The 17,123-nt window shown below is 36.4% G+C and overlaps 3 protein-coding genes across 7 annotated transcripts; 1 reads left to right on the top strand and 2 right to left on the bottom strand.

The window, feature by feature from the left end:
• Positions 1 to 244: 244 nt before the first annotated feature.
• Positions 245 to 7,334, top strand: LOC306842927 (protein zwilch homolog). Of its 3 annotated transcripts, none has more exons than XR_013781795.1 (19): positions 245 to 396; positions 522 to 561; positions 650 to 739; positions 821 to 939; positions 1,048 to 1,238; positions 1,325 to 1,404; positions 1,484 to 1,639; positions 1,750 to 1,821; positions 2,108 to 2,201; positions 2,372 to 2,424; positions 2,616 to 2,718; positions 2,812 to 2,891; positions 3,031 to 3,187; positions 3,332 to 3,360; positions 3,456 to 3,592; positions 3,684 to 3,941; positions 4,075 to 4,190; positions 4,298 to 4,394; positions 7,139 to 7,326. XR_013781795.1 is itself a non-coding variant. In XM_079374139.1 (19 exons), the coding sequence occupies exons 1-18, from the start codon at positions 347 to 349 to the stop codon at positions 4,387 to 4,389; spliced, it is 1,755 nt and encodes a 584-aa protein (XP_079230265.1). In that variant the 5' UTR covers positions 245 to 346; the 3' UTR covers positions 4,390 to 4,394; positions 7,139 to 7,334. The 3 variants fall into 3 exon arrangements, 2 of the variants coding, with proteins under 2 accessions (XP_079230265.1, XP_079230266.1); XM_079374139.1 differs by having other exon boundaries at positions 3,846 to 3,941; positions 7,139 to 7,334; XM_079374140.1 differs by lacking the exon at positions 522 to 561 and having other exon boundaries at positions 260 to 396; positions 3,846 to 3,941; positions 7,139 to 7,334.
• LOC306842928 (lactase-like protein) lies at positions 5,037 to 10,963 on the bottom strand (the record flags this gene model as incomplete). The annotated part of the gene is made up of 14 exons (XM_079374141.1): positions 5,037 to 5,152; positions 5,293 to 5,337; positions 7,009 to 7,072; positions 7,853 to 8,052; positions 8,337 to 8,463; positions 8,622 to 8,896; positions 8,978 to 9,139; positions 9,216 to 9,270; positions 9,350 to 9,445; positions 9,529 to 9,657; positions 10,165 to 10,274; positions 10,356 to 10,443; positions 10,531 to 10,691; positions 10,834 to 10,963. 14 exons carry the CDS (start codon positions 10,961 to 10,963, stop codon positions 5,037 to 5,039), a joined length of 1,758 nt encoding a protein of 585 aa, XP_079230267.1.
• Positions 10,964 to 13,132: 2,169 nt separating this feature from the next.
• Positions 13,133 to 16,917, bottom strand: LOC306843364 (snRNA-activating protein complex subunit 5-like). 3 transcript variants are annotated; one of them, XM_079374809.1, is made up of 4 exons: positions 16,790 to 16,917; positions 16,195 to 16,308; positions 16,042 to 16,116; positions 13,133 to 14,320 (listed from the first exon to the last, which is right to left on the bottom strand). In XM_079374809.1, the coding sequence occupies exons 2-4, from the start codon at positions 16,282 to 16,284 to the stop codon at positions 14,150 to 14,152; spliced, it is 336 nt and encodes a 111-aa protein (XP_079230935.1). In that variant the 5' UTR covers positions 16,285 to 16,308; positions 16,790 to 16,917; the 3' UTR covers positions 13,133 to 14,149. The 3 variants fall into 3 exon arrangements, with proteins under 3 accessions (XP_079230935.1, XP_079230936.1, XP_079230937.1); XM_079374810.1 differs by lacking the exon at positions 16,790 to 16,917 and adding an exon at positions 16,510 to 16,703 and having other exon boundaries at positions 13,144 to 14,320; XM_079374811.1 differs by lacking the exon at positions 16,790 to 16,917 and adding an exon at positions 16,417 to 16,695 and having other exon boundaries at positions 13,144 to 14,320.
• Between the last annotated feature and the right edge of the window lie 206 nt (positions 16,918 to 17,123).

Below are 17,123 nucleotides of genomic sequence, written 5' to 3'. Positions count from 1 at the left end.
AACGTGGCAGTATGTTTTGGCACTATATAAGTAACTTAGTGGAAGCTGGCGGATGGGTCATATGGATCTACTTGTAGTGAATGAATATTATATTCATAGAAATGTTTGGATTTTTTTAGTACTTTATTAGTTTTACCTTATTTTAAAATAATATTGTAAAAAGAAAATAAAAAAAAACTTTTTTGTTGAATATTATTTTTTTTAACAAGAATAGGCGTGGCAAAAGGACGCCTGCGTCGTAACCCTCGTGACGTACATTAGGCGCGCTGTAATCAAATCCTGTGTTTTTCATTCAAACGGATATAATTTGGTAATTAAATATATATTTTGTTTTAAAACGAAGGGAATGGGATCAAAAATAGTTTCGGACGCCAACGCATTTGTTAAAGTTCTGAAGTGAGTTATTGTACCTTTCTTTTTTATTACGATTGACTGAACTTGAATAACTGGCATATCTGTCATGTTTTTGGTTATGTGTAATTCATATGTTTATCTTATATTTCTTTTCTTGCTTGTTTAAGGTTGTGTCAAGATGAAAATAAAGAGAATTGCACGTATATGGTAAAACTAAAATGTGTGCAGATTAATAGAAAAGAGGTTCAGTCATGCGTATTGAAAAACAAGTTATTTGTTTGTTTATTTATTTCAGGATGATATTTCAGTACTACTGGTGGAGAAAGAAGAACTTTTGCACGGCATAATCGGTGGAAATCAGCCTATCTTTGTCTGTGAGAAAGCAGTAAGTTCCTCATATACATAGTGTGTGCTATTCTTATTTACACTAAACATTACATAACATGTGAACTTATTTAATGAAAAGCAACCAAAGTGTGAACCAGAAGCTACAGAAACTCCAGCTGACACCAGTGTTGTTGAAGAAACTCTTTTTAAAGTGGAGCAAGATCTAGGGCCTCAGCCTCTCTCTGTCATGAAAGCAAGGTGAAAGAAGCTGCTTGTTGCAATATAGTACGATTGAAGAATTATTTTTCCCTTATTAGAGCTGTGCATTATAATAAATAATTATTTTTACTCCCTTTCTTTTACTAGGCAGTTATTGTCTTGGTACACCATGGCTCAAAACCCCAACATGCCCCAGGTGGAAGCCCCAGGGATTCTACACCCTCTGTGGGTCCGTTGTGACAAATTGGACCCATGTGCAACTGCCTGGCTTGGCGTAGAAACTGTCTATAGTGGGAACAAAACCAGTGGTGTCAAACTGTATACAGTCAGTTGCAAAGGTAGTAGGACTTATTTGTTACTCATGCATTATTCAAAGGCATAAGTACCAATAAAGAGTGACAAAACCTTTCCCAATGTTCTGCAGGTCCAACAGGAGATGAAACCTCTTTCATCACACTGGATGAGCTTAAACAAGAGCATGAGAAAAGACACCATGCTTCTACAGTAATCATTTTTTGTCATTTAGCTCCTATAGGTTTCTCACTATTTGGTATCTGTTAAGAGTATTATTTTTTTTTGTCAGGTGGCGACCAAAGGCTATGGGCAGTACAACCTGTTTTGCTCCTTAAAAGAGGAGAGCATGATGTTTGAGTCCCAGAGCAGTGTAATAGCGAGTCTCACATGGAACAATGTGGAGAAAGTATTGGAGTGTCCTCTGTTGTCTTCTAAAGCATCTCTGGTCAGCATCAGTCGCCTTTGATACTTTAGTTCCAATTAGTCCCAAGTTTTGATCATACTGCCTCTTGAGGTTACTAAGTGATTTGTTTAGGTTTTTGTTTCTATTTACAGAATATCAAAGTTGCAGTTGGAGACATAAGGAGTCCATTGTATCAGACCTATAAAGAGATGGAGTTCCTTCTGGTAAGTGTTGGAAATAAATTGTGTTTCGTATACAGTGTCATTCTAATGTTATTTATATATTTTGGTGTTTTGTTTTTAGATTTTCAGGTGTCATTTTAATTTTAGTTAATATAATTAGTTAATATACAAATTGACAATTGTATGTACAGGTATATTACAACAGACAGTTTTGTATGTACAGGTATATTATGTGCAAATTGAAATGTAGACTAAGTACGTGTGTTAGATAAATAAGTGTATAAAAATAATCAGCATTTATTGTTTTTGTTTTAAAACATTTGACTAGGCTCTAGCAGAGGGTTTGAGAACAGGAGAAACTGAATGGTTGGAACCAATGGAGACTCAGTCTGCAGTGGACCTGACCAGAGCACTCATTGAGGGTATAGCAGCTGTAGTGATTCATTTGTGTGCTGTATACATAGCAAGAAATCTAAAATAGATATAATGCTGCTGATGGTCAGTCCTTGAATTTTTTGCTTTTAAGTGTAGCGTGGGGAGTTTGAGGGAGATAATTTGCTGATTTATGAAGCCGTTTCTCCCCTTGTTTTAGAGCTTGAGAATTTTGGACAAGGAGCACCAGGACACACTGCCAAAGCGTCTGAGGTAAATTTAATAATATAATATTAAACAGCACAATTCTTCATTCACTTTTATTATACATTGTTAGGTAAATTTCTCAGTTTGTGTTCCTCTAAAGAAGAAAGATTCATACAGATTTGGAATGAATGAATGGGTAAACAATAGCAATTTTATTTAATTTATGTGTGAACTATCCATTTGATCTTTTATAACAGAAACAAAAAGCTAAGACAGATGCTATGGCAGCCTTCAGCTCGATGGTGATTGAGAGAGGAGACCTGGACTTTACAGAACAACTATGGGAGAAGATGAGGAAGAGTAAATATTACTTTTTGGAATTTTCACGAAATACAGCAAAACATCTTTACTGAAACCAAATGTTTTTTGTCCCCCCCCCCCCCCCCCCCATAGGTGTAACTTCATATCAAGACATAACAGAATGCCTGAAAATTGTTGTCAAAGCAGTGAAACTTGGTAAAATCAAACCATGGGTGTGTGCAGCTTCATGTCTAATTAAATGCACTAAAACTTTTCTTTTGGTTAACCATTGTGAATAAACATGATCAAACATTTTTATCCTTTTTTCAGCATAAATATTTTAAAATGATGTAAAGGTGTTGTTTTTCTTAGATCCACAAAGACAGCAATAGCACTCTCAGTAAGCTGATCCTGCAGTCGTACCAGCAGCAGATAGACGCCATGCCTCTCACTGGCCTCACACCTGCTAATATGCTGCTAGAGCTCGGCCTGGACAAGATCAGGAAAGACTTCATCAACTACCTTGTTGGTACATACATTTTCAAATTTCAAATCTAGCTGTTTTTTGGTTTATAGTTCACTTCATCTGTTAATTACCTAAATAAAATGTTAGTTTTTAGATGCTCTTTGAGAAGCAGATTGAAGACTTAATTCTGACGTTATTCCTTTTTAGGAAAGGAACTCACAACTCTCAACTATTTGGTAGAAAACTTTACTTTTTAATTTTTTTTCCCTACGATTTAGATAAATACTAGCATGTACTGGGGTTGTTTATACATTTTATTTGTAATTTTTAGAGATACTACTTGGACACAGAGGTGGACCTGCAGGAGCAGGTGATAAGAGTGAGGAAACTGCACCATCTGCTGGAGATTCTGGGCACCTGCAGCACTTTCCTCAGTCTTCCTCATGATCGCCTCTTCCTTTTCACTCAGTGAGCTTCCTGCCCGTTCCAGAAATTATATATTAATCAAATGGTGATTCAGAATGTAGAGAAATAATATATCATACTATTTGTTTCACAGGAATTTATGATTTGGAGAATACTTTTAGTTTTTTCCTTCAGCGAGCACTGCAGATCTCTTGATTGCATTGGGGATGGTGCATAGCAAGAGAATTAAACAGATGAAAAAACTAATTTCAGTAGTTAGATCTTACATGTTTCTAACCATGATATTTAATATCAGGTCCTGTTTGCAATACTACAAAACATCCAACTATGATGAGGACCATGTCTTCCAGCTGCAAATTAAACCTGCGCTTATTAGCTATTTTTATGAGAAGTGAGTATTTGCTGCATTTCGTATGAGCTGCCATATTCTCTCTGTATAATTCTTCCAGTTGATGTAAGATGTATTGAGCAGAATAATGATATTTGTAGCCATGAATTAATATTTGTTTATGTTATTCTCTCAGGGAGCAACCGTTCTCTTGGGCTATGGAGGTGTCCAGTGGACAGGGGTCAAAGGAAGTCAAGACAGCATTGCATCTCAGTGACAAGCCTCTAGTAGACCACATTAGTTTTGACTTAGGTGAAGTCACTAGCTGTTTTTTTTTTTCACTTGCTGTTCTAGTTTTATGTCTTGAGTTAACTGAAAAAAAACATGACATTTTAAATGATCTGGTCACATGCATGCAGATGTTCCCCTTGATGAGTCTGTGAATGGAGAAAGTGAGAAGATGTCTTACTACAGGACCATGGTGAGCTGTAGTCTCATCAGCTTCACTTAACACCGGTAAGATGAACTCACAGAATATGTCATTTCAAATGTCATATTTATTATTTTTTTTATGCACTAGTTTTAATTTGCTTATGCACAATACTTTTCAAAAGTTTGGGGTCATTTTTTATGGTTTTTAAAGAGTCATGTTCACCGGTGCTACATTTATTTGATAATACAGTCAAAAATAGTATTGTGAAATTATATTATTGCAATTTTAAATAACTGTGCTGCTTAATATTTCTGTGGAAACAGTGTTACTTTTCCAGGATTTTTTGGATGAATAGAAAGTTCAAAAGAACAGCATTTATTTGAAATAAATTTTTTTTGTAACTTTTGTAGCATTTTACATCTTTATAACTTTTGATCGATTTAATGCATGAATAAAAATATAAATTTCTTAAAAACTTACAGACCCCAAACTTATGAATGGCAGTGTATATGCAACCACTTCAGTTTGCAGAAGTTTAAGCTTCAACAGTGTTTAAGACAAGTTTTGTCCACTTAGAGAAAAATAATTTCCAAAAGCAGATGACTATTTGCCTATATCATTTAAATTCAGGATAGTGTCTTTAACCTTCTCAATGCAAAGAGTATTAACCAAGAAACAAGGGCCGAATTCAGTTTGTTTCCTTTAAAAAGAAAAAAAAAAGTGAGTTAGCTTCGTTTGCGGAGTAGGAACATGAGAAAGACGGCGCTGATCAAAATGCAGAGGGTGCACACTGTGGGAACCACAACCTCGGTCACCATCTCCATGTGGCTGGTTAAAGGATCTGAAATGTATACACAAATGTGTTGATCAGACCAAACATATTAGCATAGCCCAGGTTCACACTGCTTTTGCGTTACGGAGCACTCAAAGGGTTAATATAGTTATCTTCTAGTTATTGTGTGTGTGTGTGTGATGGCTTACCATGAATAAGCCTTAGAATATTGGCAGCCGTATTCCGCTGTTCCTCTAATGAAGAGAGAGAAATAATCTTAGGATGGCAGTGGGACACATTAACCCTTTGAGGGCCGCTATGTAAGCTCACAATAAAGCGGCACAGTCAACTGGGTTATAAGCAAAAGGGCAGTATGCCATTCACATCAAGCATTCTTTTATTTTTATACTTGCATTGGCTGTTTGTTTGAGGATTACACAGCACATACATTATTTCAGTTTGATTCATCAAAATATTATTAAGAGTATTAGCAAAAGCAACATTTTAAAGTCCCAAAGATTCCAAGATTTCCAAATCTTGATAATCGGATGATTATTTGCTGATTATCAAAGCAAGCTCTATTCAAAGCGGCAGACAGTTCATCAAGTTTATGTTGATTGAATTTCTGGTCGCCAGTCCATAAACAGTATGTCATTGTGACTTATGAAATTGCACCTAATTAAACCTTGACAACATAGCATGTCATTTATAATAATAATAATAGTGTGCAACAGTCTCACAAGTATAAAAACTTGTTCATTAAAAAACAAAATTTACAAATTTGTTCATTGATGGTATACGATGATATATTATTTTGTTGAAGCCATCAGCCACGTTATTTTACTTTTTTAAAACTAGTCCTTTCTGGTGAAAAACTACATTACCCAAGACTGTAAATCTCCAATCAGAGAATTGAAACAAGCAAAGCATGCCAAAAAAACTTGAATTCTTTCCCTCATTAAGGACACTGTCTTGTACCTTTGTGTTTTTGCCCAATGTTCAAATACTTTTTTGTTCAAATCAAGTTCGTAATGTTATAATTAGCATTTTTTGCTGATTGGTTTGGTTCATAGCCTATAACTCTTTAAAGAAAGAAAGGAAAATGAATGGGATGCATAACTTTCAGAAGCAAGGCCATGAAAAGTGGGTGAGCACTGTTGCACTCTATTATAGCTTGTTCTAATGAATTGAGGCTTTGCGGTGCATTGACCCTTTAATCAAAGGTGCTCCAATAGCTGATCTGGTTATTTCTTTATGGTGACATTTAATTAAGAATATTATGTACTATGGAGCAATTTTAACAATTTACTGAAGCTTGTAGAATATGGCCCCTGAAGACTTCAGACATTTCAGCTTCCCAAGATCAGAGTAAGCCAGCTTAATGTTCTTTTTATCCAACTACACCACACAATCATTCTGAGGTTTTTTAAAGACTTTGTCAGAAGTTTTCCAAGCTGAAAAGAAAATAACAAGTTACTTCTATATGTACCCTAGTGTCTAAACTTCATCATGCACTGGCCAAACCTTTGTCATCTCTACATGATCTTTCTTTTCCTTGGATTTGCTTCTAGCTGGAGGGGCAAACGAAGAAAAATCCTGTTAGAGGTTTCAGCTCGGTCTGTTTCAGACCTCCCCAAAAGTCTTTGTCAATCCGTTCTCATGGTAAGCATACCGAGTCCCTATGGACACTAATGGCTAAGCAGAAACCTAGTCAAACCACAAATGAGGTTAGCATAATACAACATTGGAGATCCAGATGAAGACAAGGAATGTTCTCATGTACTGTTCAAGAGGAATTTGTTCCCATCGAATTTGTTCTTGATTAAAGGCTACATGATAATTTCTTTTAGTCTGTGATCAACAAATGGAATTTTTCCTTGTTTGCCCCGGCTTTTCAACTAAGTTCGAATCAAAGATCCACTGACCTGCAGCCAGGAGCTGATTGCTGGTGGAGCAAGTCTCTGTAGCTTTCCTTTTCCAGTTCTCAACCTGCCAAATGATGATGATTCAGAGCATACAGTCATTGTCTCATTTATTCATACTGTTCTCTTACAGATAGAGGCTTGCGCAGATGGGCACTCCTTTCAAGATTCGGTTCCATAATCTGTCTTTTTATATGGTATTTAACTTGTCTGTTTAATTCAGTTAATTACACCACCTTTAATACGTAGATTATATAAACAGTTACGTATAAAATGGTTTATATTGTTTTGTATCATCTGAAAATAAACATTTGGAACGTGTCCAAGGCAACTGGAGTTTGTTCAATATAAAGTGACAGAAAAATAATTGGAAAATACCATTTATATGGTAATTACATCATAATCTTGGGGGTTCTCCAAGACGGTTTTGTTGGTAGATAACCAAATGAGGTTGTTGGTGTATTCACCCTAAACAGCTATTTAATTGGAAATGTTCTCTGCAAATATTTCATTGACTCTCTAAATAGCATGTTTCAATACCAAAACAGATGCTCTAATCCAAATAGTACCGCAGGACGGCTGTCAAACAATCTGGAGCAGAATCAGTTCATTCAAAATGTTAATCTGCGAGCCAACAGCACTTTCCTTAAAAATGGCTTTTATTATTTAACTATGAGTGTGTGGTATGTGATTTGGTTCCCGCCACAGTTTTGTAGTATTTTAGGTATTGTATTTTGTGTTTTATAATGTATACTTTTATATCTCTCTAGGACTCAGTGATTACTGTATATCTTTCATTCTTTTTTTTTAGTAATTCATAATGGGCATTTCAACAAAATAGATGTACCTCTCTCTGATTGGGAAATCCATTAGACTTAATGATGCGTTTGTAGAACTGAACAGAGGCCTTGGGGTAGCGAGGCTTATTTTTGCTCCTGAAGTCCACATAGTAAAGGCCGAACCTCTCTGAATAGCCCTCATCCCACTCAAACTTGTCCAGAAGGGACCAAGCGGTATAGCCCTTCACATTCACTCCATCCCTGATAGCTGCAGGTTAACAACAAATAAAATACAGTATAATTTGTGATGATTCTGTCATCATTTACACACCATCAAGTCATTCCAAACCTAACTTTCTTGTGTAGAACACAAAAGAAGAATTATTGTTTTGTACCGCATTGACTTCCATTATATGGACAAAAACTGTTTAAACATTATTCAAAAGATCTTTTGAAGTCATACTAGTTTGAAACAACATGAGGATGAGTAAATGATGACAAAATTTCCATTTTTGGGTGACCCATCCCTTTACTCATTTTTGGACTGATTACCTTTGAGCATCTCATTGATGTAACCCTTGTAATACTGTATCCTCCAGTCATCACACAGTTCTGTGCACATCATCTTCTCTGAGACCCCGTTCTCAGTGATGAAGATCATGGGGTTCCCATATTGAGTCTTTAGAAAGTCAAAGAGCATAAGTCAAAAGTTGTCAATTCATGACATGGTACTGTCACAAAGACATTACTAATAAATATATATTATAAAACACGATCAAAGATCAGCATGAGGAAATGATGTGAAATGGTGGCTTTTAAACGACAGCCTTTGTTCACCTTTATAAAGTTGAGCAGACGGCGGAAGCCCCAAGGAACCGAGTAGAGCCACTCCGAACCAGGATCAGGCCAACGTGGGTCGACCAGCTCTGCTACATCCCGATCTGAGAAGTAGGTGGAGCCACGGTTGGAAGGGAAGTTCTTTTGGGTGATGTAGCGTGTGGTGAAGTGCCCCACACCTAGGAAGTCAGAAGTGCCTTTGATGTAACTCTTCTCCTGAGAAGAAAAGGTGGGAAGGCGAGACGTTCCCAAACCCTGCTGTACGCTTTTTCTCCCTTGGATACAAAATTGTCATTAATATGCTGGATTGTGCCATTCTTACCCTCACATATTCAACATCTACTTAGCAACAGTACCTATGAAATCCTTCATCACTTGAGGATAATCTCCATGAAAGATAGGTGTAGCAAACCAGCCTATGTAAAACTGGACATATCTCTCTGCAGCTTCAATGTCCTTCTGGTTAGTGATGTCCACAGGCTCTCCCCAGTCCCCAGACAGTGAAATACCCACCATACCTAGAAAAGAAAGCAGACAGAGGGTTCAGAGGGTGTGATTTTTAATAAGCTTATAGATACTGCTATAAGCTCATACCTCTTTGTTTGTTTCGCCACTGAGTATCGTAAGTGTGCCAAACCTTAGCATGTGCCTGTTAGTAAACCAACACAAACAGTATTGTACAAAAACTCCATTCTGAAATACCATGGTACAAGGAAGTGATGTGTTACCTTAATGATGTGGTGAGCTGCTCTGTAGGCCCCAGTGCCCCTGAGCTTCAGTCCTGGAGCATGTTCTCCAGTTTCATATCCTTCCACTGCCACTGACTGACACACAATGAGCATTAATAAGCTAATCCTTTACACATTTCTTTGCTGTTATTAACTAGAGATGAATAGAGTGAGCGTACCCATGGGTTATTAAAAGTCATCCAGTATTTGACACGGTCCCCATAGCGTTCAAAGCAAAGATTGGCAAAGTCATTGAAAAAATTAATCATGCTGATGTTCTGCCATCCGCCATATTTCTCCTGCAAAACCTGTCCAAATGTACAGACACGATGATAAATAATAAAACCTTCCTGAAAAGGTTACAGACTAATCCATTATTACTGCAGTCAATACAGTGGATGAATTAAAGTCATGTGTATTCATCTTTTTACTTGTCAAATCTTGACAGATATTGTTGAAAGATATTGTTGAGAGGGTCAAGTAAATATAAAATGAATCGAATTGGCTCTTTTTGTTTAGAAAATGAAAAGGAGACCGTGATGGACAGACGAATAGTCTGTTCGTTATCTTAAGGTGCTGCCACATTAGCAAAAGTTTTTTTTTATGTCCATTTTATTACTCAACGTTGCTTTATCTGAACGAGCAAAACAAAGTAAAAAAAAATAAAAAGCCTTGTTTTAGTTCAAATAAAATATGCTGTTTAAGATCTATTCATTAAAATACTATTCACGTTCTAGAGAGATTAAATCAATCAGAATTTAATATTTTAAATATCCCTTTTAGTAGACCTATTGGATTTATGCAGGAATACACACCTGTGGCAGGTCCCAATGATAAAGGGTCACAATGGGAGTGATATTGTGTTCAAGCAGCTCATCAATAAGAGCATTGTAGTACTTCACTCCTTTCTCATTCACATGGTCAGCTGCAAATACACAAAAGTGGAGGTCAAATATTTTGGGAATATATAAAAATCCTACCTATAGCCAGTAGTACAGATACTTACACCTGATTCCAGTTGGCATGATCCTGGGCCAGGAGATGGAAAACCGATAATGATTCAGATTCAGCTCTTTTATCAATGAAATATCATCCTATAGAAGAAAATGAAGCATAAATGTTGTTGCATTTCAGCTGGGGCCTTTCATATTCAATGTCATAGCAAAAACCAGCATGGTCACCTTGATTTTGTAGTATCCCTCACATGAAGAGTCTCCAGTATCATTCAAGAACGTCTTTCCCTTCTTATGAGTGAACACATCCCAGATGCTCAGTCCTTTCCCATCTTTGTCCCAGGCTCCTTCTGTTTGATAGGCTGAACTGCCGGCGCCCCACGAAAATCCTGACAAATGAAGTGAAACGGTAGATAATACGTGTCAGTTAATGTATTTAACTTTCATCATTGATATCCATGCAGATCAATTAATTTCACAAAGGCCATAATGTCTGAGAAAGGAATCCATTTGGTAATGGTAGGATCATACCATTTGGAAAAGTGCCATAATAGAAGGAGTCGTGGTTGTTTGCTGACCAATCGAAGTCCTCAGCCGCAGACAGACACAACACCAGCACAAGCACATGACACGCTCGTCCAACACAGTGTGACAGCATCATATTCCAGATCTCAGCTCCAGCTCAGTGACTCTCATCAGCACCACAGCATCATATTCCAGATCTCAGCTCCAGCTCAGTGACTCTCATCAGCACCACACTCTCCTGATCTGAGAGGTAGTTACCCTTTCACTACACATCATTCAACGCTGTTACTAAACACAATGCAATTAATGAATTACCATTGACCAATGAATGACAGTTTTCATGCTCGTACTCTTCATTGGAACATACCGGTCTCAGAATCTGCATTGATTCCACATGGAAATGCCTTTAAAATCGATGAAAACTATCCCACACCTTGATATCACATCCAGTTTTGAAGTTTGAAGATTGTCATACAGAGTCCGTTACTGTTCAGCTTGGGTGGCAAAGCGCTGTGTTGTATTAAAGGTGGTCTCATGACCCCACTGTAGACCCAAAAGCCTCCCTATTGAAGGGAGGTGGACTGTGATCACATTTTGCAATGGTAGACAGATCTCCCACAAACAAGGGTTTCACTCTGTAAGCAAAGTTCATGTTGGAGAGGCTGATACGCTTGTGTTTACTACAACAGTGACCGCATATGGTGGGATAAACTGACCCAAATATTATACAACAGGTTTCAGGTCTTACTCTGACTCTTCTGTTATGGAGTTTACATTACATTTACATTTATTCATTTAGCTGACACTTTTTATCCAAAGTGACTTACAATTGCTATGTCAGAGGTCGCACGCCTCTGGAGCAACTAGGGGTTAACTAGGGGGTTAACTGTCTTGCTCAGGGACACATTGGTCTCTCACAGTGGATTCGAACCCTGGTCTCTCACACCAAAGGCATGTGTCTTATCCACTGCGCCATCACCACCACCACCAGCAATTAATGGAGGAAATAAAAAACATTAATTACATTTGTAAAAAACTGTGATGTATCCACAAACCTTGCTTTCTATATAAAATAGTATTATTAGTTAAAAATGTACAGATAAAAATATTTTTAAAATGTAGAAAATGAATATTTATTTTCTCCATACCTTGCTCTGAAGTGTAGTACATTAAGTTGAATTACATATGTAAAAAAAAGTGATGTATCCACAAGCATGCTTGCTTTCTATATAAAACAGTATTATTAAATTAAAAAATATATATAAATAAACATTAAATATTTTCACATTTATTTTGCACTAAGACACACACACACACACACACATATATATATACTGTATATATATATAATTATTTCTAAAACAAATATTTCTAGAATCTATTTTGCACTTTAAAAATATTAAACATTCTTAAAGTTATTACAATATTATCTATATAATTTATCTACTGTTGTGGCATCATTTTGCTCCAGACCCTGCTCTTTTTGTGAAGTGTAGTACATTGTTAGAATTGAATTACTGATTAAAAAATGTTTGACAAGAAACCTTACTTTCTAATATATAAATATATATATATATATATATATATATATATATATATAAAATATTAATATTAACATTTTGCACAATATATGGGAGGATTTACAGGATATACAGTGGGGCAAATAAGCATTTGATACACTGCCGATTTTTCAAGTTTTCCCACTTACAAAGAATGGAGAGATCTGTCATTTTCATCGTAGGTACACATCAACTGTGAGACAGAATATATATATATATATATATATATTTTCTGCAAAGGGGACAGGTGCACCGTATTGAGGGGAGGATGGATGGGGCCATGTATCGCGAGATTTTGGGCAACAACCTCCTTCCCTCAGTAAGAGCATTGAAGATGGGTTGTGGCTGGGTCTTCCAGCATGACAATGACCCCAAACACACAGCAAGGCCAACTAAGGAGTGGCTCCGTAAGAAGCATTTCAAGGTCCTGGAGTGGCCTAGCCAGTCTCCAGACCTGAACCCAATAGAAAATCTATGGAGGGAGCTGAAACTCCATGTTGCCCAGCGACCGCCCCAAAAACCTGAAAGATCTGGAGAAGACCTGTATGGAGGAGTGGGCCAAAATCCCTGCTGCAGTGTGTGCAAACCTGGTCAAGAACTACAGGAAACGTCTGACCCCTGTAGTTGTAAACGCAGGTTTCTGTACAAAATATTAAGTTCTATTTTTCTATTGTATCAAATACTTATTTCATGCAATAAAATGGAAATTATTCAAAAATCATACAATGTGATTTTCTGGATTTTTTATATTCTCTCAGTCACAGTTGAGGTGTACCTACGATGAAAATTACAGCTCTCTCCATTCTCTGTAAGTGGGAAGTTGTGGCTTCATTTGTCTCCAGAGTTGCCCCTCTTTTTGTGAAGTGTACACGGTTAACAGCTTTTTGGAAAATACTGAATGTTGGAAGTGTTTTTATTGCATTGCAGGCTCATGCTGTGGTTGGGAGGGGGCAGAAGTCTGTTGTCACAGAAACTGTAATTTATTATATTAATAATACTGGCCAACAAAGGAAATGCATCTGTCATCATACTCTCCTTTATTAGCATGTACCTACAGTGTAATGTAAAAATGTCATTCACACATCATACACTTACATCAAGGCAACACCAAAACACCTAACCAAACAACCTGCCTCACTCTGTTAAAGAAACAGTGCTAAGTTGAAGTGTTTTAAAATGCAATTACGCTGAGCACCTTCTTCAAAATCTGCAGAAAAGATGTTTTTCTTTAAGAAAACATAGGAACTCTCTGTACAATGCTGCACACGAAGTACAAAAAAGTTAGAATACTGGCTCAGCTAGAACAATTGTCATGCCCATGCATACACAACCTAGTCCACACACTCAGTCCAAATAGAAAAAATACCTCTGCGAATACCTCACAACATGAACATGTACATACATAATACTTATCATCAGCTTCATAATCATAATGCATTCAATCTGAAAGCAATACAATACAATATTAAATAAAGCCTATATAGTACAGCATTACTTGGTGAACACCATGAAATTGAACTGGTGCAATCTGTATTTAAAAAATACATAAAGTGCAGGCTTGGCCAACAGCACAGTAATAGGAGGAGTTGTATTTGTGCTACAGATACTTTTGGAGGATTTTATAGATGGGTGAACCAACAGTTTATCTAAAGCAACACCAATCTAAGACAGAGAGACTGTTGTAGTCTCTATCAGCATGCCAAATGTGCAGACTACACACCTAAACACAGGAGTAAATGATAATGCCGTCTTTGCAGGCACAGTCAGTAGTCATCTTCGTCTTCCTCATCTTCTAGCACCATATCGAGGTCGTCATCTGCATCATCATCCTCTTCCTCATCCTCTTCTTCTTCTTCCATGTCATAGTCTGTTTGAGCACCTAATAATAGTTTGGTCTGGTTGATCTCAGTCTCATCATCCAAGTTGACTTCCACCTGTGCACAACAAAATATAAATTTCATAATTTGCCATTTGTCAAGAGACACATCTTACCTGGGTGTGGAAAAAAGACCATTGTTTTTAAAAGAATAGCTTTATTAATTTTGAAGAAAGTCTCTTATGCTCAGGCAGGCTTAATTTAATTCCGCTATTAATTAGCGTTGCCGTTGCTAGGAAACGCTTATTTTGTTTACTGGGATGAGAGTTGCTGAAATCGCGTTTGGTCTCGTACTGTATCGTGTATCTTGTCAGTGTGTGCACTTGCTTGGCCATTTGTAGTTGATAAACAGGAAAGTGGGTTCAAGCGCCAGCAGAAGGCAGTGTAATGGAAGTGGTCTTTAAGAGAAGCAGTCTATCAGCGGAAGTTTAAAATCAGCTCGTAAGTGTATTTACTTGTCTCAGTGTTTAGCGTATTTGCCGTTGCTAGGAAACGCTTATTTTGTTTACTGGGATGAGAGTTGCTGAAATCGCGTTTGGTCTCGTACTGTATCGTGTATCTTGTCAGTGTGTGCACTTGCTTGGCCATTTGTAGTTGATAAACAGGAAAGTGGGTCCAGCTGAATTGAAATGATCATTTGTTGGATTGGTATAATAAAGGTTATTATACCGCGGCAGCGGTCGCGGCAGTCGTCGTGTGAAGCCCTCCTAGTGTGAAGACCAAAGAGTGTAAAGACCATCGACTCTACCGTGCGACTCCACCGGGCAGGGACACCGGCAAGGGATAGTAGTAGCTTTTTATTTAATTTTTTCATTGATATGTTTATTATTGAAATGTTGTTGTTATATGCATGTGTTAATTTTATTTAATTTCTTTATTTTCTTAAATATGTGGGTAGATAGTATTTATAGAGTTGTAACTTTTTAGTTTTAGTTACTTTTTCTTATTTGTAAGTCGCTTTGGACAAAAGCGTCTGCTAAATGACAAAAGTAAAGTAAAAAGTAATTCATTAAAAATACAGTAAAAACAGTAATACTGTGAAATATTATTGCCATTTAAAATAACTTTTCTATTTTAAAATGTAATTTATTCCTGTGATGGCAAAGGTGAATTTTCAGCAGCCATTATTCTAGTCTTCGGTGTCACATGATCCTAATATGCTGATTAAGGGTGTTTTTTGTGGAAACCATCATACGTTTTTTAAAGATTCGTTGATGAATAGAAGTTCAAAAGAATAGCATTTATTTGAAATATAAATCTTTTCTAACATTATAAATGTCTTTACTGTCACTTTTGCTCAATTGATTGTGTCCTTACTGAATAAAAGAATTAATTTCTTTCATATATATATATATATATATATATATATAAACACTGATCCCAAAGTCTTGAATGGTAGTGTACAGTAAGTCTGAAATCTTTATCATAATTTAATCTCCTGTTGTTCTGACCTGATTGTGTCATGTGACCAATAAAGATGCAGCGAGTTTAAAGGGATTGACCACAAATGTGAATTTTTGATGCTTTTTTCCATTATGGAGTTTTGCAATATATATATATCACTATTCACATTTGTTGTATGAAAGGCACACTTAGAAATTCTGCCTAGTGTTTCATGAAATAATAATAATAATAATAATAATAGGTAAAAAGAAAATAGGAGCACAAAATATTATGATACTTACTATCACTTTTATTATTCTAAAATATTATTGAGTGTACTAATCCTTTAATGTCAATCAGCAGTACAGAATGGTTTATTTGGTGTTTTTTATTTACCTCAGGGGCAGGGGCTTCATTTGGGCTTTCTTCGGTCTGAGCATTTATCATTGACCTCAGGGTTCCTTCCTCAAACTGATGAACATAGATACAGGGATCAGTTTTATGCACTGAGACCACAATTATTTTTTTTTTAGATACGATTGTTCTTACCTTAAGCCTGTTAAGCTGATCTTGCAGCATGACTTTTATTTTTAGAAGAGTCTCCTCTTCCTTCTTGAGCTCCTGAAGGCGACTCAGCATAATGGACGAGTTTCTACAGCATTCCTGCACACAAAAACACAAGAAGATGCTGTGTTTATTTTGCTTTATTACAGGACATGACCTCAGAATTAAGAAACAAATATTTATTGCTTTATATGAACAACAAATTACATTTAAACAATGTTGAAATTAGCTGTACACCCTGTAAGATCAAATCGTAGATGGATTTTGTAATCTAGCTGTTTGGTTCACGAGTAACGTTACATCATGTTCCTGATCTCCTGTGGTTTAAAGGCTGCTGTTGCTTTTCCTGGGAATTACGCTGTCATTCCATGAGTTATCGAGTTTTATTCAGACCGTTAATAGACATGCAAATAATGCATCTTCTAAAACCGTGTCGGAACATATCTGACAGTAATGTACTGTGCATACTCAGCTCATTTAGCAAGCATGCTAGCGGAAATAAATACAGTTACAAGCAATTTATTTCATTTAGCGTCACTCGTTTCTTTTTTAGCCTAATAAACTAAACGACTTGACTTACTTTATTGGTTCAACACGCACTGAGGAAAGTGCATGGTTTCGATTAAACTGTTCATTTATTTTCTTCTCAACTCCACAGTTGTAGCATTTTGAAGGACATGTCACGCGCACTTCAGCGCGCATGCGCATAAAGCACGTGAAACATTATATAGTTCCCTTCTTCTTTATTATATGATATAAACAAAAAGACGATACAACTATACATTATAATATTTCAATTTAGTTTCGTTTTATTTATTTAATATGTAGATATTTTTATCATTAAAAAACACGGTAAATATAAATGATAATGTCAGGGCATCTTTTATAACAATGTTTTTAAATTTAAAATTATT

This window comes from Barbus barbus (assembly GCF_936440315.1).
Source record: "Barbus barbus genome assembly, chromosome: 23".
Taxonomy (NCBI): domain Eukaryota; kingdom Metazoa; phylum Chordata; class Actinopteri; order Cypriniformes; family Cyprinidae; genus Barbus; species Barbus barbus.
This window is presented reverse-complemented; position numbering and strand designations above follow the sequence as displayed.